The 24,595-nt window shown below is 30.0% G+C and overlaps 4 protein-coding genes across 9 annotated transcripts in view; 2 read left to right on the top strand and 2 right to left on the bottom strand.

The window, feature by feature from the left end:
* Window positions 1-145: 145 nt before the first annotated feature.
* Su(dx) (Suppressor of deltex) lies at window positions 146-8,764 on the top strand. Of its 4 annotated transcripts, XM_070299873.1 has the most exons (13): window positions 167-236; window positions 501-697; window positions 1,252-1,388; window positions 2,093-2,518; window positions 2,699-4,127; window positions 4,239-4,470; window positions 4,616-4,923; window positions 5,015-5,257; window positions 5,628-5,787; window positions 5,932-6,206; window positions 6,297-6,522; window positions 6,704-6,800; window positions 6,940-8,764. In XM_070299873.1, exons 3-13 carry the CDS (start codon window positions 1,331-1,333, stop codon window positions 7,110-7,112), a joined length of 3,627 nt encoding a protein of 1,208 aa, XP_070155974.1. In that variant the 5' UTR covers window positions 167-236; window positions 501-697; window positions 1,252-1,330; the 3' UTR covers window positions 7,113-8,764. The 4 variants fall into 4 exon arrangements, with proteins under 4 accessions (XP_070155975.1, XP_070155974.1, XP_070155973.1 ...); XM_070299874.1 differs by lacking the exon at window positions 501-697 and having other exon boundaries at window positions 146-236; XM_070299872.1 differs by lacking the exon at window positions 167-236 and having other exon boundaries at window positions 282-697.
* Window positions 8,765-8,863: 99 nt separating this feature from the next.
* LOC138935378 (HCLS1-associated protein X-1) lies at window positions 8,864-11,338 on the bottom strand. The gene is made up of 6 exons (XM_070299876.1): window positions 11,180-11,338; window positions 10,552-10,638; window positions 10,340-10,464; window positions 10,082-10,220; window positions 9,707-9,987; window positions 8,864-9,549 (listed from the first exon to the last, which is right to left on the bottom strand). Exons 1-6 carry the CDS (start codon window positions 11,245-11,247, stop codon window positions 9,428-9,430), a joined length of 822 nt encoding a protein of 273 aa, XP_070155977.1. The 5' UTR covers window positions 11,248-11,338; the 3' UTR covers window positions 8,864-9,427.
* A 694-nt stretch (window positions 11,339-12,032) lies between these two features.
* Cta (Guanine nucleotide-binding protein subunit alpha cta) lies at window positions 12,033-20,239 on the top strand. The gene is made up of 6 exons (XM_070300211.1): window positions 12,033-12,942; window positions 14,122-14,358; window positions 15,094-15,354; window positions 15,481-15,531; window positions 15,715-15,932; window positions 16,024-20,239. Exons 2-6 carry the CDS (start codon window positions 14,143-14,145, stop codon window positions 16,379-16,381), a joined length of 1,104 nt encoding a protein of 367 aa, XP_070156312.1. The 5' UTR covers window positions 12,033-12,942; window positions 14,122-14,142; the 3' UTR covers window positions 16,382-20,239.
* Window positions 20,240-20,747: 508 nt separating this feature from the next.
* Frl (formin-like protein) overlaps window positions 20,748-24,595 on the bottom strand; it is a 49,105-nt gene continuing 45,257 nt past the window's right edge. Inside the window, exons 17-18 of one of the 3 annotated variants that reach the window (XM_070300121.1) lie at window positions 23,875-23,974; window positions 22,650-22,740 (exon numbers count right to left, since the gene is read on the bottom strand). In XM_070300121.1, the coding sequence (XP_070156222.1) occupies window positions 23,900-23,974 (75 nt within the window). In that variant the 3' untranslated portion in view covers window positions 22,650-22,740; window positions 23,875-23,899. Of the gene's footprint in view, window positions 22,741-23,874; window positions 23,975-24,595 lie in introns of all 3 variants that reach the window. The other 2 variants (XM_070300119.1, XM_070300120.1) reach the window with 2 other exon arrangements.

Below are 24,595 nucleotides of genomic sequence, written 5' to 3'. Positions count from 1 at the left end.
TTCGCATTGGGCGCATTCAGCGGACTCAACAGTTGGGTAACAATCGAACGTGATTGGTTCTTACTTTTAGAACCAACAAATCAACGTCGAGTGTTAACAAGACGATACTCAACTGTTCATTTTAGAGAGAGACCACGATTCACGCGAGAGTTATCTCTTTTAATCACATGTTTCGATTGCTAGAACTCGTTCAGTATATGTAGGAGAGTTTGGTGTGGTTGGTCCTTTACAACTTGGTAACTATCTTTATCTCTTTTCCAAAGATGTATCTTCGACAATAGTTGTCTTTATCGGTGAGCGTGACTGAGCTGTGTAAAAGCAAGACTTGCGAGTTTGCGATACGGTTTTTCGCGTGTGAATTAAACTCGCGTAAATTTTGCGGATGGAAATATAAAGCATGCATATATCTAGCGCGAGAATCGCATTCCCGAAATTCTCTGTTTAGTAGCAAAATATTTTTTAATTACAAAAAAAAAAAAAACAGTGCGATTACTTTGCAGTCTTTCGAACAGGATACATAAAGAGACTTTGACGTATGAAAAGATGGTGACCGATTGATATAGCAAGGTTTAATGATAACGCAAATTCCGAGTGTTTCCATTAATTTTCGTCGCGATAAGATCGTTAATCAAACGAGGAATGGACAACGACGGATCGTCGTTGGGGATATCGTGAATAGCCGGAGACGTCAATCTCGGTTCGTATATCGGTTAGCTTAGCTAGTTACGAGCTATTTGTTCCTTCAATCGGGATTTTTTCTGCGCGAAGAGTGCGAGAGTTCGTAAAGTGCGATAACATTTCGACGACGATCGTAAGATTAGACGTCGACGATCATGTAATTTCTCATCCGCTCTCGTAGATATACTTTTCGATCAAAAAAATTAATAGCACAGCTTTGCAATATCCGATATGTCGAACTGTATACAAGTTTAGGAATGCGTTCTGATAAGTTGTTTAAGAATATTCTTGGTCGTAATGCACTTAGTTTTGTTAGAACAGCTCAATTTGGACAAATATATTATATAATCATGTTGAGATTACATTTTTTTAAATAAGAAATATTTACAACTTTTTCTTTTCCTTAAACGATAGAAACAATTGTAATTATTTATGTTATTAATATATATATATATGGATCTCATATTTGATTGACGCAAATAATCTTAAAGAAAAAAAAGAAGACAAAAAAGATGATCTTAAAGAGATAGTTAATCTATAATTTTTTATTTATTAAACTTGTACTTGTTGCAGGTATTACAAAGGAGTAATTTGATAGAAGAATTATGAATTCTTTAAAGATATTATTTTGAATTATAATTAACTTTGTACAATGTCCCATTGCGAGGAAGAAGCAGTATCGCCTGGTTTTCACCAATTAAGTATAACAAGTAAGTAACGTGAAGCTTTGGATGCGATAAGCGGTATATAAGGCATGCATCATTAATATTCATAAACAAATTCTCATTAAAAGATAAATACAACTCTGTACAAAAATTCCTGTAACTTATACACCAAGTTTTGTGGTATTATTATAAACTTATATTATTTCTTGTCTTTTAAATACTCTACATATATCATGCTATATCTTTGATTAAATATTTTCTTATCTATTTAGATATACATACGTATACATTTGCAAGTCTTTACAACATTGATATTAATCAGTTTATTAATTATATATATATATTTGAATTATTAAAATAGAGAATCATTTATTTCATTATTCAGTTATGGTAATGATGTATAACGGATTAATAAATAATAAATAATGGTCTATCTTTTCTTTTATTACATAGTATTTTATTATATATAATGTTTAATATATTATATATATATATATATGCTATATGTAAAAGTACTTATTTTTCATATATATATGAAAAATATATATATAAAAAATATATGAATATATATGTAAATATAATTTTATTATATGTTGTCTATAAAAAATTTTTTGTACTTTTGTAATTTTTTTTGTTCTAGAATTATTTTAAATTATTTTTTTATAGCTATGGATAATAATACAAGATAATCTGAATTGCATAAGCTGAGTGCTTATCTACGTTAATAATGATATGTAATTTTATTTTAGTTGAAGCAGCAATATTAAGAAGTTCAACTTTCTTAAAGCCTAATCCATATATAGAGTTCTCAGTCGATGATAAAAGTCCTCGTAAAACAGAAGTATCAAAGTCTACGTATCAGCCAAAATGGAACGAAGAATTCACTATACTTGTCACACCATATTCGCAATTGCACTTTCGACTCCTTGACCATAGTACATTTCGGAAAGATGCATTAATAGGAGAAAAACGGATAAGCCTATTCCAAGTTTTATCACATTATAATGGAAAATTAGAAAATTTAGAATTAACATTTGATTTAATGAGCGAGAGCAAGCATGATTCTCAATTGTGCAAAGTTGGTGAATTGATTACGGTATTTGATGGACTTAGAATTGATACTACTAATGAGGCACCGGTAAATATTAATGAGCCACTTTGCCAAATATCAGATGGTAAGAAAAATTTTATTATAATTAATAAAAAAATTTTGTATTTAATCAGGAAATCAGATATTAATATTTATGAGACTTTAAAGTTTTGTTTAAAAGAGAGATATTTAATTGGAATATTAATAAATTTATATTCTATTTATTTTCTATTTTTTTGCTATACATTAGATCGCATTGTTTTAGGTGCCACAAACAATGATACAATGAATAATCGAAGTATTCTCAACGGTGGAGTCCGTGCGCGTATGAGATTGCATAGTTCAGATAGTCTTGCACCGTCTATGTGTCGTTTGACAAATATCCATCTCAGTCCCAACTACAACAGTGGAAACAGTCAAACAAATAGCAACACAGTAAACATTGGATCTTCTACCACAATAGTTTCGAATGTGGACGGTACGTCGGGTAATAATGTTAGCAGCAGCAGCAGTCTCTCTGCAAACACTTTAATGAACGGGCACGCGATTCCAATAGCGGATAAATCTATGATGTCTCCGGGAAATCGGCATGCCGCAGACATACGAACTTTCGCAGGTAGACTGATTATTAAAGAGCAATCTCCGGCGTCGGCTAATTCGCCGGAAGGCCGAGTATACAGGCGAGGCAGTTACGGCAATCCGGTGGAGCAGCAATCCGCGATGGCCAAATCAGATCTACGTAGTATACCGCGATTGGAACAATCCTCTTTGATGATCTCCGGGCAGCAGACGTGTACGGCGGATGTCCGCGGCGTTTTGCGACAAGATCAACCGATAGACAGTTCCAGTACTTCTCAGATCGACTTAAACGTATCCCTACATGCAGACGCACGTGGTAGTGGTGGTTCTTTACGAATAGAACAACCGACTGTTATCCCGACTTCACCAGATGGTCGTGTAGTGACACGAGCGGAACAATCGACTAGCGGCAACTACCTTGTGGATGATTTACGTGAAACGAGACAATCTACAGAACAGCCTACGAACGTTCGACGGGTGAGTACAACAAATGAGGATTTACGCGCGATAAGACAACCGGAACAATCCATCGCGAGCAGCATTCGTGTATCCGAAGATATGCGTGGAATAAGACAGCAGACTGAACAATCGGTGAACAACATTCGTCTGAACGAAGATTCGAGAGGAATGAGGCAATCCGAGCAATCCGTTCGTACAGTGGAAGATTTACGCGCGGCAAGGCAACAACCTACGGAACAGTCTACAAGCGTACGTCTGCAGGAGGATTTACGAGTTCCTCGCGCAGAACAGTCATTAAATGCGGATCTACGTGGTGTTTCACGTGGTGCTGGTCAACAAAACACGAATATTCTGCCAACAGACGGTCACCGCACCGCGTCATCCGTCTCTCGATCGGAACAATCGGCAATGTTTTCCTTGCCCGACGGACGGACTATTTCTATCGCGGAACACATGTCCTCCCCTGCCGCGTTACCGGATCCTCGTTCTGGTGTGTCGCGAATTCCGCAGACCGCGGTTGCGGTACCGAGTCAATCTATGGCTGTATCCGCGACAGCACAACCAGGATCCTCGGTACTACTCGCTGAAGATGTCGGTCATTCCGAAGAACCTTTACCGCCCGGTTGGGAAATGAGATACGATCTGTATGGAAGAAGGTAAAAATATATATTAAATATTATCATATCTTTGAGATTAAATATCTTTTAAAGCAAAATTTTTATATCTTTATCACATTTTTTTTTTTTTTTTTTTTTTATTATTATTAGATACTACGTCGATCATAATACTCGAAGCACATCTTGGGAGAGACCACAGCCTTTGCCTCCTGGATGGGAAGTTCGTCGGGATCCAAGAGGTAGAATCTATTACGTCGATCATAATACAAGAAGCACTACATGGCAAAGGCCAAATACAGAGAGATTACAGCATTTCCAACATTGGCAAGGTGAAAGACAATATGTCGTTCAACAAGGCAATCAAAGGTTTCTTTATCCTCAGGTAAATATGTGAATTGATTAACTTAAAAAAATAAAAAATGAAATTTTTTACATATATCTGTCTATAAAGGAATGGAAAAAAAGATTTGAAAGTTTCATGTAATATTTAAACTAATTACAATTATTATATTATTATATTATTGTAGGCTCATGGAAGTCAAGTTGCTGCGGGTCCGTCAACATCTGTGGCCGAAGATGACGATGCTTTGGGACCATTACCGGCCGGCTGGGAAAGGCGAAAGCAACCAGAGGGGAGAGTTTATTATGTAAATCATAAGAACAGAACCACGCAGTGGGAGGATCCTCGAACGCAGGGTCAGGAGACTGGATTGGATGAACCACCGTTGCCGGATGGTTGGGAAATACGATTAACAGAAGATGGGGTCCGTTATTTTGTCGATCACAACACCCGAACGACAACGTTTCAAGATCCAAGACCCGGTGCACCTAAAGGGTTTGTTATTGAAATATATTATGTTAAGTTGACACGCTATTCAATATTGGAAATATTAGATCATCATATATTTTGTTCTTCTTTTGTGCAGCCCCAAAGGTGTATATCGTGTTCCACGAGCATATGAGAGATCATTCCGATGGAAATTGTCTCAGTTCCGGTTCTTATGTCAAACTAACGCGCTGCCTAATCATATTAAGATTAGCGTTAGTCGACAGACATTGTTCGAGGATTCTTATCATCAAATAATGAATGCAGAAGCTTTCGCGCTAAGACGGCGATTATACATAATATTTAAAGGAGAAGAGGGTCTGGACTATGGAGGTGTATCTAGGTATGTGATACATGCAAAAAATTTATACAGTCGACATTTTTGTATTCTAAAACTTTTGTCTCCTATTCTTTTGTATTTTAAAATGGCATATGTTCAGAATAAAAATATTATATTCTGTCTTTCATTTGCTTTCTTACTTTGATACATAATTACATTAGCAAAGTGAGAAAAGCACAAATGAAAAATACTAGTTTAAAAGAAAACTATTAATTTGGGATAAAAGAAAATAGAGAAATACTAGAAAATTTAAAGAAATCGATTGTGTAATGGCTTTTATTGTATGTTAATGTACAAAGAGCCTTTCTCGCAATATTTGTTATTTGGTTTTATTGTAAGAAAAATTTAAAGAAAGCATTTATGTGATTTTCAGAGAATGGTTTTTCTTACTGAGCCACGAAGTTTTGAATCCGATGTACTGCCTATTCGAATATGCCAATAAAAGCAATTATAGTTTGCAAATAAATCCAGCATCATACGTCAATCCTGACCATTTGCAATATTTCAAATTTATTGGCAGGTTTATTGCAATGGTATGATCTCTTATTTCACAGATAATGATCTATATCTCTTTTCAGATTCTTTTTTTATCTTTTTTAGATAATGATTTAGTTTTTTTCTATATATACCACTTTATATAAAAATAATTGTACGGAGACATTATCTTATCTTTTCAGGCTCTTTATCATGGCCGATTCATATATAGTGGATTTACAATGCCGTTTTACAAACGCATGTTGAATAAAAAATTAGTCATGAAGGATATAGAATCCATTGATCCAGAGTTTTATAAATCTCTTGTATGGATTAAGGAAAATAACATTGACGAGTGTGGCCTAGAATTGTATTATAGTGTGGATTTCGAGATTCTTGGTCAAGTAATACATCATGAGTTAAAGGATGGTGGTGATAAAGTTAGAGTAGGTGAAGACAATAAAGAAGAATATATCAGGTATAACTTCTTTCCAATAATAGACGATTGCAATTGTACATCTGCAAAAAAGCACAATTTTAATCTTGAACATATTTACATCTTTGATAGGTTAATGACAGAATGGAGAATGACCAGGGGGATAGAGGAACAAACAAAAGCATTTTTGGAAGGCTTCAATTCAGTTGTACCTCTCGAATGGCTGAAATATTTCGATGAACGGGAACTAGAACTTATGCTTTGTGGGATGCAGGAAATAGATGTCGAAGACTGGCAACGCAATACTATTTATAGACATTACACTCGTAATAGTAAACAGATTCTGTGGTTTTGGCAGGTTTGTTAAGTATTTTTGTCTTATTTTAAACGCGAATTGGGCGGAAAAAAAATTGATTTATAATTCAATATAATAATTGCAGTGAGAAACCTTAATGCAAAGATATAAAATGTTTTGTAGTTATTATTATTACTAATTATTACTCAATATTATATTTAAATGTTTGCTATTTGTTTTTCAGTTTGTAACAAGAACAGATAGTGAAAAAAGGGCTAGATTATTGCAGTTTGTAACTGGTACTTGCCGTGTACCTGTTGGTGGATTTGCCGAATTAATGGGTAAGAGATGGTTACTTTTTTTTATGAAAATATAGAAATAGATCGACAATATTCAGTTATTAAATGAAATTATTTAGCAATTAAAATAGTAGTTGAATCTTTTGTATAAATAATTATATTTTATTATGTTGTATTATAGGAAGCAATGGTCCCCAAAGATTTTGTATTGAAAAATTTGGAAAGGATACCTGGTTGCCAAGATCACATACTTGTTTCAATAGATTAGACCTGCCACCCTACAAAAGTTATGACCAATTAGTGGAGAAATTAAATTATGCAATTGAAGAAACAGAAGGTTTTGGCCAAGAATAATTGTAATAATGCTAATTAATGGTATATAGTAGGTATGCTACATATTATGTATACAAACAAAATTTAGAATAGCACTACAAATCAATAGTAAAATGGAGTTTATGTTACATCTGAAATTTGTTGGGGATAACTATTATATATTAACAGAGTAAAAGTTGCAAATAATTAAAGATGTTTATAGGTACGTTGCTTGAAAGATTTGTATGAGGCATCGTAATAACTTTATGCAAAGATAACATAATCTAAATTAATATCAATATATTCGAACCTATTTCATATCTTATTGACATTTTCTACTTGTAATGAAAATTGCATAAAATGTTAATAAGACATGAAATTTGATAAAGTTCATAATACATACATACATATATATATATATGTGCATATGTATGTATGTATATATAAATATAATAGAGAAAATTAGATGAGAATATGTATGTACAATTTGTTTCTCTTTGTAACACATGCATGCATCAACCAAAACAAATTATTTCAATGTTTTAAAAAATTGATTTATCTTTATTTAAAAAAAAATAATATGTATAATAGAATATTATAACCCAGTTTATATACAATGCAACTTACTAATTTGTGTTTGTTACAGTTTACAAGTCATAATTCTATATACAAAAGCAATTGAATTTTATGTATTATATATTATTATATCTTACTATATTTTAATATATTTTAAAGCCTAAATACAGAAAGATTTAAAAAATTCTTTTTCTCTTTCATAATATATACTGTACATATTAAATTTATTAATAATTATGATACATTTACATATATAACATATTATAGATGATCAACAATTTTATCCTGGGAAGGGTAAAATTCCACAGGTAAATTGTGGCAATAATTATCTTTTCTATATAGCAGATATTAAAATTATATCTGTATTTAGATAGATAATAGATATCTGTTACATATAAATAGCCAACCAAAATAAGAAAGCCAATTATTTTTATCATTTAATATTTGTCATATATACTCCATATTAGTGTTATCATTTATGAGACCTATTGATTGGCATATTGCATGTTGCCTTTGAAATGTGTGTGTAACACATGTGTGAAGTTACCCTGAAAAGACTATGTCAAATATTTTTTAATGTATTTACAACACAACGAAAATATTAGGACTCCTGGGATTGTGGTCTTAAATTTATATATTTGTTTATGAATAATTTGTATACACACACAACATATCTATGCAGTGTATACATAATTATTTGTTTCTGATTGTGTAAAGATGTGTATAATGCATTAGAAAATTATTTAAATATGTACGAAATATCTGGTTTTATGAAGATTGATATAAGATTTATCTATACATTATCGTACTATTGAAATAGAAATAGAAAAGTGGTATGTGCCACTTGTCATATTATTTATGCTTAGACATTCTTTTCTGAAAGCAAAAAACATGTAAATTGGATTGAAAATGTTTTGCATAAGATCTATTCTTGCAATGTGCTTAATATGTTGCTATCATAGTTCAATACCATTATATTCTTTTATATTATCTTGTAAAATTGATTTGTGTACATATTTATAGATAACTCCCATTTTTTATTGCATGCATTTTATTTTATAATATTTTTAATATTTTATTTGTTTTTAATATACAGAACAAGAAAATGAAAAAGCAATGTCATTTCATACATTTGGAATCAGAAAAACTACTTTATTTTGGAAGTCCTACATGCATATAAAATTACAAAACAATTACAAAATTAAAATTATACAAATCAAATCATTTGTGTATATTGTTGTCTCTCTTTATACAAAGATTAAAAATTGTAATTAATATTTGAATATTTATTTCAAAAAATTTATTTTAAAAGGACGTTTAAAATCAGTATAGCTTCAAATGTGTGCAAATGCACTTGTGCTGCACGTGGTATGTGGGTATTATGATTATCCAATTATATATATACTTAATAATAGATAATAAATAAATAATGTGTAATAATTGAGGTTGTCATACAATGTAAAAACAAGTCAAATTTTTAGCAATGATAATATCGCTTATCATTTCCGACGACTTTTCTTTTCCAAGTGAGAGAGAATTTGATTGTGTAAACTTGAAAAAAATATTTCTTTACATAAATTATAAATTTTATTAAACATGTATATGTATATAATATATATGTACAGAATATTAATCCATGAAATAAAGAAATTTACAATTAGAAATAAAAATTAAATACTACCTTTGATTTCAATAATTTATTGAATATAGATTACAAAGGAGAGGCATATTTCAGCTATTAGGAAAAGGAGACTATTATTTTCTATTTACTTCATTTTCTACTATAATTTAGGATTGGGACCAAAAAACTTTTCCCAAGGAAAGCGATTTAAAGTCGTATCATGGCTGTCTATGTTATCGTTTATGGAAGGTGTCCACTTTCGCGTGAAATCTTTAAGTTCGCCTGTAATATTTTTGTAAAATTTCTCTTTGTATTAATTACATTATGGCAATTAATAGAATTTAAATATTTTTCAGATGTACAATATATTAAATATTTTATTCAGTTTATATATATATATATATTTTAATTTAGTATTTTTTCTTCTTTTAATACTTACTTTCATCCATATTAAACAAATCCTCGGATTTTGTTTCGACGCCATTTTTATCTTTTTTTGTAGTGATGACATATTTTTTGTCACCTATTTCTCTTGAAACTATCGTCTTCTCATTACCTTCACTGTCTCTAATTATTTGCTTTTGTTCTATAGTTCCATCAGACCTACGAATGATCTCTTTTCTAACAGACCTTCCAGTTGAAAAACTATGTGGTACAAAAGGTTTTACTGTTTCTACATTCCCTTTGTTCCACATTCTTGAAAATTCTTCTGCAGTAATCCTATATAATAATAAGTTATATTACATTAAACATCTCAGATAATACAGATAAGTGAAAAAATATATATACATATATATATATATTTGGTGCTTACTTTCCATCTAAATCTGTATCTATTTTCTGTTTGGGTGATATATCTGTGACAGATGCATCAGGATAAGATTTCAACACTTTGTCACGTAAATTATCATTTTTTTCAGGTGCAAATGGTAATTCTTTAATAATTTCATCTCCTGTAAGAATCATTCATTTAGAATAATATGTTAAGAAGATTTCTATAAGTCTTTTATAATCAATTAAATAAAATTCTATATACTTCAACTGTATGAGATTTTATGCAAAATGGACATACCAAAAAATCCATTATTGAATCCAAAAAAGAAATTTTTTAACATATTATCCATCTGAGATTCAAAGTAACGTGTCATTTCAAGTGGCTCGCTAAAGATGCTAAAGTGTATGCCGCTTCTAGGATGTCTAGAAAACAATAAAAAATTGAAGATAAATTCAATAGATATTAATATATACAGACATTGATACATAGAAAAATGTTTTTTCCTTTACCTAAAGTCATCTATGTCGTCCTCATCCTCGTCGCTCTGCCAAATTGGATTTCGAAAACTGTCTCTATACGAATCATCATTGCCAAGCCTAAAATTATTAATTGCAGCTTTAAAATTATATAATCTTGCTGTTTTATTCTCTGATATTGTTAAATATAATATAACACAATATGACAGAGAAAATGAAGAAAAGAGAGAGAAAAAAATGTTATATATTACATTTCATAATTTCTTGCAAAATATATATTTTTTCTGCATTACATTTATTAGAAATTAATTAAACAAAAATAGGAGTAATTTTGAATTTGGATACACTGATCAAGTAAAATTCTATTGTGATATTCATTGATAGTATTATATATCATATGTGTAAATTAATACAAATTTCATATAAATTTATAAAAGAATTTGTGTAATCGATATGGATCATGCAATTTTTAATACATTATAGTATAAGAAGTAACGAGAGAAAGAAACATTTTAATCCCAGGTTTTATACAATCAATATTCAACATGAAATATAAGACTTTTTTTTTGATACGCATATAAACATCTAGAATGATCTACGATGCGAAATATACATATATACATATTAATAAAATATATCGTAAAATATATTAAAATCTTACCCGCTTGTGCCAGGCTCGTTGCGACGTTTCGTACCGAGAAAATTTCGAAAAAAGTCGAAGAATGACATTCCTAAAAAAAAAGCAGAAGGCTACGCACGAAGAACTCTAGTCACATCGCATCACGCAATTTGACACAAACTACACCTACAACGAAGTTGCATCACGTTCACGCAGTGTTGCCAACCATTATAAAAATTTCACCCCAAAGAATCAGTCAAAATCCTCTCAAAAAACTCTAAAAATATATTTTTGATAATAAAATGTCCAATTTTATATTTTTCCTCTGAAAACATCAATGATTTTACTTGTTCGATGAAAGTATTTATTAAATGAAATAAGTATACATTAATATAAAGATTTTATTTATTATTAATAAAGTTTAAAATTACAGTGAAAAAAATCTTTTTCATTATTAGATAGAAATACCTAATCAATTATTATTTGTTAAGCCTTGTGTTCACGATGCTAGAGGGCCTATTACGGTTTTTGAAACGAAGTGAAAATTACAAAAATGAGAAAATTCACTAGAGTATCTACAATTTCATTTGTCGAAATCTAGTAAATTCCTTGATCTTTCTCATTTTCACCTCGTTTCAAGAACCGTAATAGACCCCCCAATATATGAAACTTAAACTAATGACAATGTACTTTTTTTCACGCATGCGCGAAAAGAAAGAACTCGTCTATCAACATTTCAATCTATCTCGGTCACAGTATTTAATGGTGATAGAAAAAGAATAGTTGGTAGATATCGAGAAATTAGAGCGGCATTTTTTGCTCCTCGGATTGTGTGGTTCATATGTTCGTGTCAGCGTCGTTATCATGTAGCAATTAGCAGTTATCTCGGGTTACATTCATGATATAAATATTATATATATATATATATAATTCAGCAGCTTGTCATCAGCCATATCTATATTAGATTCTAACATTCCTGGACATTACTGATTGGTTATTATTTTGTACGATTGCACATTCATGGGACTGGTACACCTTTATATTTACATCATAATCCGTCGCATTAAGGCATCGCACACGCGTACATTAGCATGGGGGAAGGGATGATGGATGGCTTCGTGAAGAAGTCACCGATTTACACCGTACCACCTAGTCCCAGAAGAGAACGGAAATCCATAGAGGAAGGAAGGAGGAAATTCGCTGACTGATAGTCAGTAGATCTCAGATCCGAATTTCAAACCTTATCCCCCATATGCCTTTTAAGAGATTAAAAAAAATGTATATATTTATATTATAAATCGCCCATTGTACATAAACGGTTACACCGTGATACTTCGTCCCAGAAGAGGACGAAAATCCGTGAAGGAAGGAAGGAAGGAAGCAAGCACGGGGGAAAAGGTGTGTCGCGGAGCAAATAGGTCGACTTGCCGCTTCTTAGAAGCGAGAAGGAGGGGAAAAGAGAGAAAGAAAGAGAGAGGAAGAGAGAAAGAGTTAAGGCGGTGCAGCGAGCGAGACGTATCATAGCAATCACGGACCATCGTGACGCAGAAAACGTGATCACGAGGCGACGAGAGGAGCGCCGGTAATTACAGTGATTATCTAATCATGTCCAATTCGCGGGTCACCAGAGACGATCGCGCGAAGAAAGTGACAACGATGACATCGTTAGCGTGATTCCTTCCGCGTGTGTGTATCCTCGAGATGCTACGTGTAACTCCTTCGTCCTGCCACCGACGAGATATTCGAGACCGGATGGTCTTCTCGGATTTAGCGTGACTGGAAAAAACCACTGCGTGCTACTGTAGGTAAGTAAATCTTTACATTGTCGGTAATAAAATTGTAATTTGGGACAATAAAATATATTTATTTTGTTGTTCTTGAGGCAGTTACATGAAGGATCTACACATTTTCGATAATAAAACAATAGCTGGATGAACTGAAATAATTAATGAATTAAATAAAAGTGTAATTATTTTCAATGCAAACGGCCGGTAATGTCATCGATCTTCTATTATCTTCGGGCCCACTTGGTAGTCACGAAAATTGACCTAGGGTCAGCGATCTTTAATAATATCTCGTCGGTGGTTCTGCGTATATCGTAACCGGGTAGTATACGTGTGTGGGTGAACGTGATATGCGGCTCGTTTGAAATCGATCGGGAAAAAGCCGCCCGCGTCTACGTGCGAGTGCGTGCACGACACTTGGTCAGCTTCTTGATGGTGGCGGTAGTGGTAATAATATCGCGCATTCCGGCCGGTTACACCTGGCCTGGCCGAGAAAAGCAGTTTTGAATCGGCGATTCTCCCGACTCCCGATTCTCGGTTTGCGCGCGGGGGTGGGTGGATGGCAGGCGGTGGCGGGTTGGATAGGTAGGGGGCTTGTCGTCGAAGATAGAACGTGCGTTCGATTGATACGCTCCGTTGTCACTTTGTCGAGAGACGAGATTGATTGTTTGCGGGTCAGAAAACGGATCGTAAAACGGAGCGACGTCGCGCAGGGAACGCCGAAAGGAGGACGAGACGAAAGCGAGGAAGGAAAGAGGGAAGGTAGTGTAAAGTACTTTTCTCTCTTCCTCTATGGATTTCCACCCTCTTCTGGGACAAAGTATCACGGTGTAACCGTTTATATACAACGGGCGAAAACATATATATTCTTTTTTTCAACCTTTTACGAGGCATATGGGGGATAAGGTTCGAACGGATTCGAACCTGGGGGATCTGTCGATTATCAGTCAGCGATTTCTACACGAAGCCACGCATTACCCTCTAGGTGGTGTAAGATATTTTACGAGGAGCAGAGGAAGTACAGTTGTGAAGGAGGAAGAGAGTTAAGAGCCTAACCGAGCGGAGGAAAAATAACGTGGCTCCACCAGGACTCTATCCCAGGACCTCCCTCTCAGCTGGCAACCACTCTGCCACACAGCGCCACATGACACTGTATTCTCTCAGCTTGTTTATATATATATTTTTCTTTGAATTTTATAGGGAGAAACAGGATAGAGCAAAATGGCGAGCTCCTTAACGTGGTCGTGCTGCCTGCGTTTTAAATTTAGCCCAGAAGAGATCGAGCAACGTTACAAGAGCCAGGAGATCGACCGAATGCTGGAGAAGGATCGTCAGACGTTTCGCCGGCAAGTTAAGCTGCTGTTGCTCGGCGCGGGCGAGAGCGGCAAGTCGACATTCCTCAAACAGATGCGGATCATACATGGGATCAAGTTTGAGGTAAGATCCGAAACATTCGGTCCATGCGTGTTCACACGGTCTGATCGATCTCTGCTGATCGGTTCTCGATCGCTCTAGTAACTGTTCCAACGTCAGGAACATATGTCTTGTGCAGAACACTCGATTACTTGGTCTGCATTCAGTTAGCATTGAAATATTTAAATACTTGCGATTTTATTGCAATGTTTTGCTAATAATTGATATTATAATCAATAGGAGAAAGTGTATGATAAAGTGTTCATAGGAATAAATATAGTAAATATAAAAAATGTATGTGCGATAAACACATGTTTTGTTCTATAGCAAAGTGTGTGAAAATTACAATAAATTTTATAAAATTGTAAAAATAAGTATTGCAATTTAGTCGAAGACAGATTCTGTTTCAGACCATAAATTCAGTTATGTTGTTACATTCTTTTGTCATATAAATAAATTGACGAGTGCCAATGCAGCTTAAATTAAATATTATGTTGCTTTACAAATATAATCATAAATTCTTTATAGAACACTTTATTTATAAACAAATAATAGAGTTTTAAAATTGCGAATTATCTCAATAAAGATTAATGTTTATGTTGTATACATATATGTGCACATTTATTTCTGTATACATATGTGTAATTTGTGAATAAGTTCTTGTCTTATATATATCTATTTTAATGTCTTTTTGTCACAAAATACAATATGTATCTTTAATAAGAAATTTTTATAAGATTTGATATCTTTTTTTTTTAGCCTGAACTAGTTAAAGAATATCAACATGTGATCTACCAGAACATAATTAAAGGAATGAAGGTTTTAGTAGATGCTCGAGATAAGCTGAATATTCCCTGGGAGAATCCTAAGAATTATGATATCGGCTTTCAATTACTCAAGTTTGAAAATACTATGGTATTGGATACTAGATTATTTCTGCATTATGTACCAGGACTACAAAGTTTATGGAAGGATGCATCAATAAGAAGAGCATTTGACAGGCGAAGAGAATTTCAATTAGTAAGACTTTGATATTAACACATTTTACATAAAATATGTTATACATATCTGTAAAATATTAATTATTTTTCTAATTGTTTTTTAATTTTGCATATTGTATTTATATATGCTATTTGATATTTTCAGAGTGATTCTGTCCAGTACTTCTTGGATAATCTTGATAGGATTGCGAGAGTGGTAATAATTTTTTTTTTTAAAGTTAATATTCTATGTAATTAAGAAAATTTATAATTTATACAATGTTGTATATGTATATTTTCAATTTACTAAAGTAGAAAAGTATATTAATGCTTGTATATTATATTATTTTTAATTTAGATAATTGTTATTTATAGAATGTATAAAAAAAATATTTTTTAGGATTATACACCTACACATCAGGATATTTTACATTGTAGAAAGGCAACAAAAGGAATTTCTGAATTTGTAATACCAATTAACAATATTCCTTTTCTTTTTGTCGATGTTGGCGGTCAAAGATCTCAAAGGCAAAAATGGTACCAATGCTTTGATTGCGTGACTTCTATACTTTTTCTTGTATCGTCGTCGGAATTTGACCAGGTCTTGTTGGAAGATAGGTATATTTTATCTATGTTTATATAATTTTTTTTTTTTTTTTTTTTTTTTTAATAATAAGATATAATGTTTGTTTTCAACTTAATCTTATAGGAGGACTAACAGATTGGAAGAATCTAGAAACATATTTGATACAATTGTGAACAATATGATATTCTGTGGTGTCTCTATTATTTTGTTTCTAAACAAAACGGATTTGCTTGATAAAAAAGTGAGGTCACAAGATACAAATGTCTGTTTGTACTTTCCACAATTCACGGGTGATCCACATTCCATGAAGGACGTGCAAAATTTTATCCTCGATATGTTTGTGTCGGTTAAGAGGGATCCAAGGAAGCCATTGTTTCATCACTTTACTACTGCAGTGGACACAGAGAATATTAAAGTTGTCTTCAATGCCGTAAAGGATACTATTCTACATCGGAATTTAGAATCATTGATGCTTCAATAATGACGTAGAAACAAAGGAATTAAATACATAAAGCAGCTAGTAAAACAAAGGTACGCGGCAAAAATTTAATATTTAATATGTATCATTAATCCAATCTGTAGTTTTCGAGAAATATATTGCAATACACAGACTAGGTCAAAAAATGTTTTGATAAGACAATATATTATATATGAGTATGAATTGAATGTTTACCTACATATATATAAATATGTTTATAGTAAAAAAGAGAAAAACTGCCTGATGTAAAGATATATTAAAAATTTTGACTCTATATACACCATATACATACATATATTAAGATATATTTTCATTGTGCTTTTGATGAATATTGAATGGTTGTATGGAGATTATTATACAAACTCTATTGTACATAACGATTTATATTCTATATGTTGTCAATAATTTCTATGATAATGAATTGACATACACACATACGTACATATATTTATGTATAAAGAGAAGGATCAGTTGCAAATAATTCAGTTTTGGTTCTTATATTTGTATAGATATATTTGATTCAAATATACATACGCACAATGCTTTTCCCATGTGTGTGTGATATAATATTTAAGATTATTATTGGTTATTAAACCAGAATTTTTACATAAAAACATGAATATAATTTATTTCTTATTTAAGATTAATTAACCTTATTAACACACAGGATAAATTAAGTAACAAGAAAACCAAATACTAGGTCCAAGCCATATAAACCAAATAAAGATAACCAGTTTGTGTTCAAATTGCTGTGGAAAAAAGTTATTCATTTATTTCTTCTTTTTTGAAGAAACAATGCGATATTATTCAATATAATGCTATAATCAAATCTTTGTATTTTGCATTCTATAAATTAAACTTTCTAGGCTGCTGTTATGTTATTGTCAAAAACTATAATATGATGATTGAAACTAAAATGTTATGATTATATTAATCACACTTGTTTTCTTTTTTGTATAATATAATGTTAATTAAAATTTTTTATCAATCCTGTATATATTTTAATATATATGAAGCTCACTTTCAACAGAGTCTTGAATTTCCGACAGAATTTGGAATAGAATTCTATGTATGTATGCATGTATGTATGTATGTATATGTGGGCGTGTGTGTGTCTGTGTGCGTGTGTTTTAATATAAATAGAATTTTGTTACAAATTATAGATATCTAATGAGTTTAAAATACAGCAGTTGTTTTTCTTGAGTCAAATTGTGAGGTACAAAATTAATTATATATTTTAGAAACAGCAGTAAAATTTTAGTATAACTATATCATGTAATACAATTTTTCTATTCATCATAAATATTCTATTTGCCTGTCCTATAATTTTGATAACTGATTCTTTATTGATTATTTTACATTCGAAAGAAAATTCAAATAAAATAATCAATATTATTTTTTTCCACATTGCGCAAAAAATGTTTAATTTCTTATATTATTTATAGAAGGCCAGATTGAAACAGCAATTTGTATGAATTGTCTAATTTTGTTAGCATATTATAAATATAATATTGCATTTACATCTATACATGCATGCTTGTTTGTAAATTTGGTTATCTTATGATTTGTGCAAATAGATGTCAGTGGAAAAATCTGACACAATCTGGACTGAACCATTGTGTTATACCAAAAATTCTGAAAAATGTAAGAGATATATTTTGTGTAATTTAAAATTACTGCCCAATTCTGTTTTTGGCAAAAAAAGTTGTAATATCTTTTATATTACATATATGCACATGAAATATATCCAAAGGTTTTATGTAATGGTATCAGTTAAGCCAAAGAAAATTTTATGTAGAATTCCAGGAAATTTCTACTTATATAATTTAGATTTTCATTACTTTGATGATTCACAATATATTGATGTACATATTATGTTAGATATATATTTTCAAAAACATCATTACAGTTAAGCTGCACAAGCTTTTCTTCAATCCTATAATTAAATCATTCATTACATAAAATCTTTGTTATTTTTAATCTGCGAAAGAGTGTTATGGTGTTCGGTAAAATGATGTAAGTTTACTAACAAGTAAATTTATAATATAAACTTCCATTATTAACTAAAACAATATTGATTATGTACATGTATGTAAGTTATATATATATGTGTGTGTGAGTTAAGACTATTGAAAATTATACAATATAATTAAGTTCTTACATATATATATACATATATATTGATTCATAAACACACAAAAATGGTTGATATAATCGGTATATATATTTTGTACATGATATTTTTACATTCCTATAAAAAGATAATCAGACTTAACTTATTGATACTTTTATATTTGCAAATTTTATATCATTTTTATAATATAATATAATATTATCTCAAATATACCTTGTTTTTATATATTATCTACATATACAGGATCGATATATTAATGCTCGCATGCTATAAAAAAGGCCTATGATTTTTATACACAAATTTATAGAAGATATAAAAAACGTGTATACTACACTGACACATTCATCACGATAATAAATTGGTAGATATATAATTCAATAACTATATTTTATATATAATAAATCACTGATTTGCGTGTAGGTTTTTTGATACTTGAATTATCTAAAAGAATCTATAAATAGTTCTCGTTGCGATTATTGAAATGCTGAGCATTCTGTTGGCACTGTATTTGATGCATTATGGACCTATATCTTATTAATAATGCTGCAATGTTTTATTATGGCTAATATTCTTAACGTACGGCGTGTATATTTACGGATGTATTATATGTATTTTCTGTAAACTTTCTATAAATGGAATATTAGGAATACACATGTAATGATGCATATGCATATTGTATACTTGAAATTTTACTGTACTATAGACTGCGAGAATGTAGAGAGTAATTATGTGATAATGATTGTTTCAAAAGTTTATAAATTTTCAAGTTTTACGATAATACGTCAAACGTTCATACGTCCAACTTAATTCATCAAGAGTATGATGTTTCAAGACTTGTGAAAATTGAAAAGACGTATTTAAATCAAACATTATCGGAAGTGGCATCATAAGTCTTTAGTTATATCCACATTATTACATTCGTAAATTTTGGAGAAGAAAAAAATGTGAATATTTATATTTATTCTTTTTCGTATAATGGGAGAAGAAATCAGAAAGAATATTAGAACACGACAGTAAATTATACTGCCGTGATTTTTGCATCTGATGTTTTTTGTTTTCTCAATTACTTAAAGAAAAAATAGATGAATATATTCATGATAAATTCTGCAATATGATTTGACATTAATGCTAATATACAGACTTATAGCAATAAAATATAATCTACATAGAACATTGCTCGAAAATATGTTATCAATAACACAATGCATAAAGTATGAACGTAATACTTTTGTATATAGAATGTCTGAAAATCACATCAAAAGATAATTTATGGATTTTTCGATGAAATTAAAGTCAATTTTTTTCTTGTGAGAAGTCACGCGAACAAATTTATCATTTTTCGCAATGTTTCAATTTTTATTATTAAATATCCAATATTAAAAATTTCAATGTGTTTTAAATAAGATTACTTGAGATGAAATAACAGAATAAGACTATATTATAAATTTTTATTCTGACAATTTTTGGATTTTCAATTGGTATTAACTAAAACTATCAATGTTTTGACATTCTTGTTCAAAAAGTTTATTTTATAAATTGTTTAATATGAGACATTCTGTATATATAATATAATAGAAACAAAACAAATTAATGTAAAAATTTTTGTAACATCTATTATAAATACTTTATACAATTTAAAATTTTACTTTACCATTTTGCATTTTATTGTACATGATCTAAAGAATATAGATATATTGTGCCTTGTGTATATTGTATATTTGTATATAAAATATATTTTACACGAATTATTATCAAAATGTAGTTTATTTGTACGAACAATAAATAAACGACTTTAACAAAATATAATATAAGTGTGATATTTTATTATACAAATTCATTTATCATGATCCAACAAAAGATATTCGATATATAATTATATCAGTAGAAAATGTATTTGTTATTAATTATTGTAAATCATTAATTTGTAATTACTGTATTATTAATGTATCTTGGTCTTTTTCATATATGTGTATGATTTTATATGAATGATATCATTAATTATTAATATACATCAAATGCGCGGTCTTTTATACATATATTATATATATAAAGTTTAAATATAATAAATAAGCCACTTATTCTGATGAATTATTATATTTGTTTATATTTAATTTTTTATACAAAAAACATTGCTAATTGTTATAACTTATACAATGAAATGCACATTATATATGTATATATATATATATATATATATATATATATATATATATATATATATAAACATTTTTGCAAAAAAATATATAAGATACGTCAATGCTTCAATCCTAAAAGATCAAAATTTAGTTATCTTTTTCTCGTCGCATCGCTAATGGACAATATAATGGCTCTCCAAATAATACTAACACAACACAAAATATTTTATCTAAACATCACATTGGCAATTATTCTAATCAATAATAATTACATTATTTTATATATAATTACTTAAGTATTTTATATATTACAGCGATATTTACATTTTTCTTTTCCTTCATAATAATGAGTATATATAAAAAAACGTACAAAAGAGTAAAAATATATAACTCCATTCTTTTGAAAACTTGAGATATGTTGTCAATTAGGAAAAGGCTCGTAGAACTGCAGTCTTGCTATAAGTTTACTTAATAAGAATTTTAGAGAATGATCGTTTTTTTTGTATATTTACTTCTTACAAAACTTTGATATATTATATTAAACTATGGTATAAAATTCTATTGTAGTTTTTTTAGTTGCATATTATATGGATATTCTTGATAGAAAATGTAAGGAATGTAATAAATATTGCTGCAAAAACGTTTTCGAAATACATTTAAGGAATCTGAAACTTAGATCTCGCTTTTGTTTGCATGTCATAATAACAGGCATTATATATTGAATTGTGAAAAAAGCTACATATGGAATATTATATATAGTCAATCATCTTTTTCATAATATACGATCTTCCCTTACTTTTCTGTTGCAAGAAGATATATCTTTATAACTTTCATAATATGAAAGTGTAAGCATTTAATTTCGAATTCCGTGCTTTTGCTTTCAAGCTGATACATTTGTATATTTTGTAATAGGCTTTCTCAGCTTATTGCACGTTTCGTTGGAATGTCTATAGATACTATACGTTTCATAAATTTATAAAAATCTGCGACTGCGCTCTAGACCAATTCTACACACAAACTTATATTAAGAGTTAAATGACTTTGTCTATTTGACATTAAGCAATCATAGGATAAGAGTAATTAATTTAATGAATACATATTTATATAGCGGAATTATAAATATTTTCACAATATGTATAACAATCAACAATTAAGTTTAATTAAACAATTTTATACGCTTTATGAAACAGAGAAAAACAAAAGTAGTTATATATATAATCGATATACATAAAAATTCCACAAATGTAAATGTCTTGAACAATGTTAAAAGGAATTGCATAGAAGTGTGCCTTAATTAATGGTAATATTATGCTATCTTGGAAAGGTGTTCATACATCTTTAATTACGAGATTCATGTATTAATATGCATAGAAAGATCATTAAATATCAAGCGTTTTCTAAGATCTCTAATTACAGTTCGATAATAATTAATAATAATTAATACCGCCGTTCGAAAAATTTACATTCTAGAAATGTGTAAGTAAATTTCAAATTTATGACAATTGCGAACTTTCAGCACCACTAAGCGACTTGTGCAAAGTCAATTCTAATTGGACGTACTAAATTGATATTATCGTTCGGTTGCAGATTTGTATGCTCGTAACAGAGCATACAAGTAAAAAGCTTCCAAAAATTGGGAAAATATCAAATGTATATAATACACATATTATCTAGTTATGTGTGCGCGCAGTTAATATTTTCAAAAGTATATTCTCAAACTATATATCGATGTTCTCTTTGTTAATTTCTTGTCGTTTTTTTATGTAAAGCTAAATTACAATGAGACTTTAATTCTGTAAATTCATCAAATTACAAGGCAATCTTCGTTCTATAGAATTGAAGCACTTTGAGAGATGCGGATGGATTAGAAATGCAAAAAATTAGAGTTCAAGCTCTTCGGCAGTGCGTGATAGTCTATGATTATCGATACGTCGTCGTTGACTACGTCTCACAGCATCCGCTCTGCGATACGGTTCGGATCTAAGGCCGAGAAGAATATCCTCCAGAGCACCGTTATACACTTCATCCTGCTGCAATAGCTTCTTCTCTTGCACCAATCGTGTTTTATTCTTCAATTCATTTATAACAGCATCCTGACAATACACAATGGAAACATAACATTATGGAAGATGTTTAAAATCACATGACATATGTTATTATTCACAAAAATCACGGCTTTACTGCTACGTAAAGTTTTCAATACATTAAAGTAATATATATATCAGTTTATTAAAAAGTTTGAACTAACGTAAAATATTATTCAAAAGTCGTTTTATCTAATTTTTAATATCTGAGAAAAAAATCTATCCTATTAATTTTTTATTTATACTTATATTATATTTAAATTGTGTTATTTATTTATGTCATATGATACATGAAGTTTTATACAGTAATAGCAACAGGATGTGATGATGGAAAAATTCTCTCAAGCAACATCAATGCGAGCTAAAACATGCTAATGCATATTTTGATGCATTGTTGTTAGTATAGATGTAATGTAAAATGTGAGTTTATGTAAAAGTATATGTACAGAATAAGTATATGTACAGAATATCAATTATAGATATATAAATTCAAATTATCAATTTAAGAATATATAATTATATCAAAAATTTTTACTTGGATTACTCTCTCCAATTGTTTTTTCAGTTTTAAATCTCAAATTTAAATATAGATCTTTTTTTGTTGAATTAATTATTTTTTCTATTGTTTATATAGTGGACAAGACATAAATATATATATATATATATATATATATATATATATATATATATATATATATATATACACACACACACACATATATAGACATAGAAAACTTTTATAAACTTCTACAATAGAACCCTGCTATTCTGGAGATCAGTTGTCCTTCCATAAACTGGAATTCCTCTCTTGCATTGCTCTCCCATTAGACATGTGCCATATATATATAGCTAACATGATCATGCGTAGAATGAAAAAGCGAGTGGAAGGCAGTGCAACAACATTTTCATTCTGCGCATATGCCATTAAAATAGAATGGGTATTATAAAGAATGCCAGAACAACAGAATAGTAACTCCGTTTCAATGATTCCAGAATATCGAGATTCTGCTGCATATAAGATAAGAAGAAAACCACTTTTTATGATTTTCAATGAAAAGTCTACATGTATATAATGTGATGTATGTGTACAGGTATTAAAAATCATATGTCAGTAGGAGAGAAAGTGAGTAAAGACAAACTTACATGTTGTGAATTGTTTATACATTTGTTACGTTCTGAGCTCCAGTTCATTAAGATGGCGATGTAACAGACTCTTGTTCGAGTTACAGCAAAATTTCGGTGACTTTAAATCCAAATAAATATGTAACAAATAAGAAAACAGATATTCATGAGATGTATAATGCTTAAGGAATGAAATTGCTAAAAAGCCACTCGAGAAATAATCAGAATCAATGTAATTGTTGATAATCCCTGTAACACATGTCATGCTAATTTCACAACATGCAGGAAAATAGGATAATGTTTTTTGTATTTATTTCTCTATATTTAAAACAGTTTTAATTTTTATACCATAGATATCGCGGATTTATGTGTATAGATAAAAATATTTATAATATTATATAATTTTTAATAAGATTTCTTTATGAATCAAGATTATAATAACTCTCCTTTTAAGGATACATAAAAAATTATTCAATATGATTTATATAATAATATAATTTAAATTTGAAGTGTAAATAACTCTTTCTTATTTTCAATTTATTATTTTTAATAAAATGGTGTTTGTGAAAGTGTTTATATATCAAACTGTTTATATATAATAACGTTATTAAAATACATCTGTAGCTTTCACTTAACAAAAAATAAAAAAAATATCCATGCAACAAACTGACAAAACTAAGTAAAGAAAGAGTATGCATAAAGAGAGTTTAGAAATTTTTCTTTGACGTAAATACAAAATAAA

This window comes from Polyergus mexicanus, unplaced genomic scaffold (assembly GCF_030449975.1).
Source record: "Polyergus mexicanus isolate NDT 795.1 unplaced genomic scaffold, iyPolMexi1.0 SCAF_8, whole genome shotgun sequence".
Lineage (NCBI taxonomy): Eukaryota > Metazoa > Arthropoda > Insecta > Hymenoptera > Formicidae > Polyergus > Polyergus mexicanus.
The sequence above is the reverse complement of the archived record's forward strand: the minus strand, read 5'-3'. Positions and strand labels throughout refer to the sequence as shown.

Excerpts from the sequence above, each read along its gene's own strand:
- Cta (XM_070300211.1), top strand. The coding sequence starts at position 14,143 with ATGGCGAGCTCCTTAACGTGGTCGTGCTGCCTGCGTTTTAAATTTAGC. Across the intron at positions 14,359-15,093 it reads TACATGGGATCAAGTTTGAG|CCTGAACTAGTTAAAGAATA; the intron begins GTAAGATCCGAA and ends TTTTTTTTTTAG. Across the intron at positions 15,532-15,714 it reads TTGATAGGATTGCGAGAGTG|GATTATACACCTACACATCA; the intron begins GTAATAATTTTT and ends AATATTTTTTAG.
- LOC138935378 (XM_070299876.1), bottom strand. The coding sequence starts at position 11,247 with ATGTCATTCTTCGACTTTTTTCGAAATTTTCTCGGTACGAAACGTCGC. Across the intron at positions 10,221-10,339 it reads ATTCAATAATGGATTTTTTG|GAGATGAAATTATTAAAGAA; the intron begins GTATGTCCATTT and ends TGATTCTTACAG. Across the intron at positions 9,988-10,081 it reads GATACAGATTTAGATGGAAA|GATTACTGCAGAAGAATTTT; the intron begins GTAAGCACCAAA and ends ATTATTATATAG.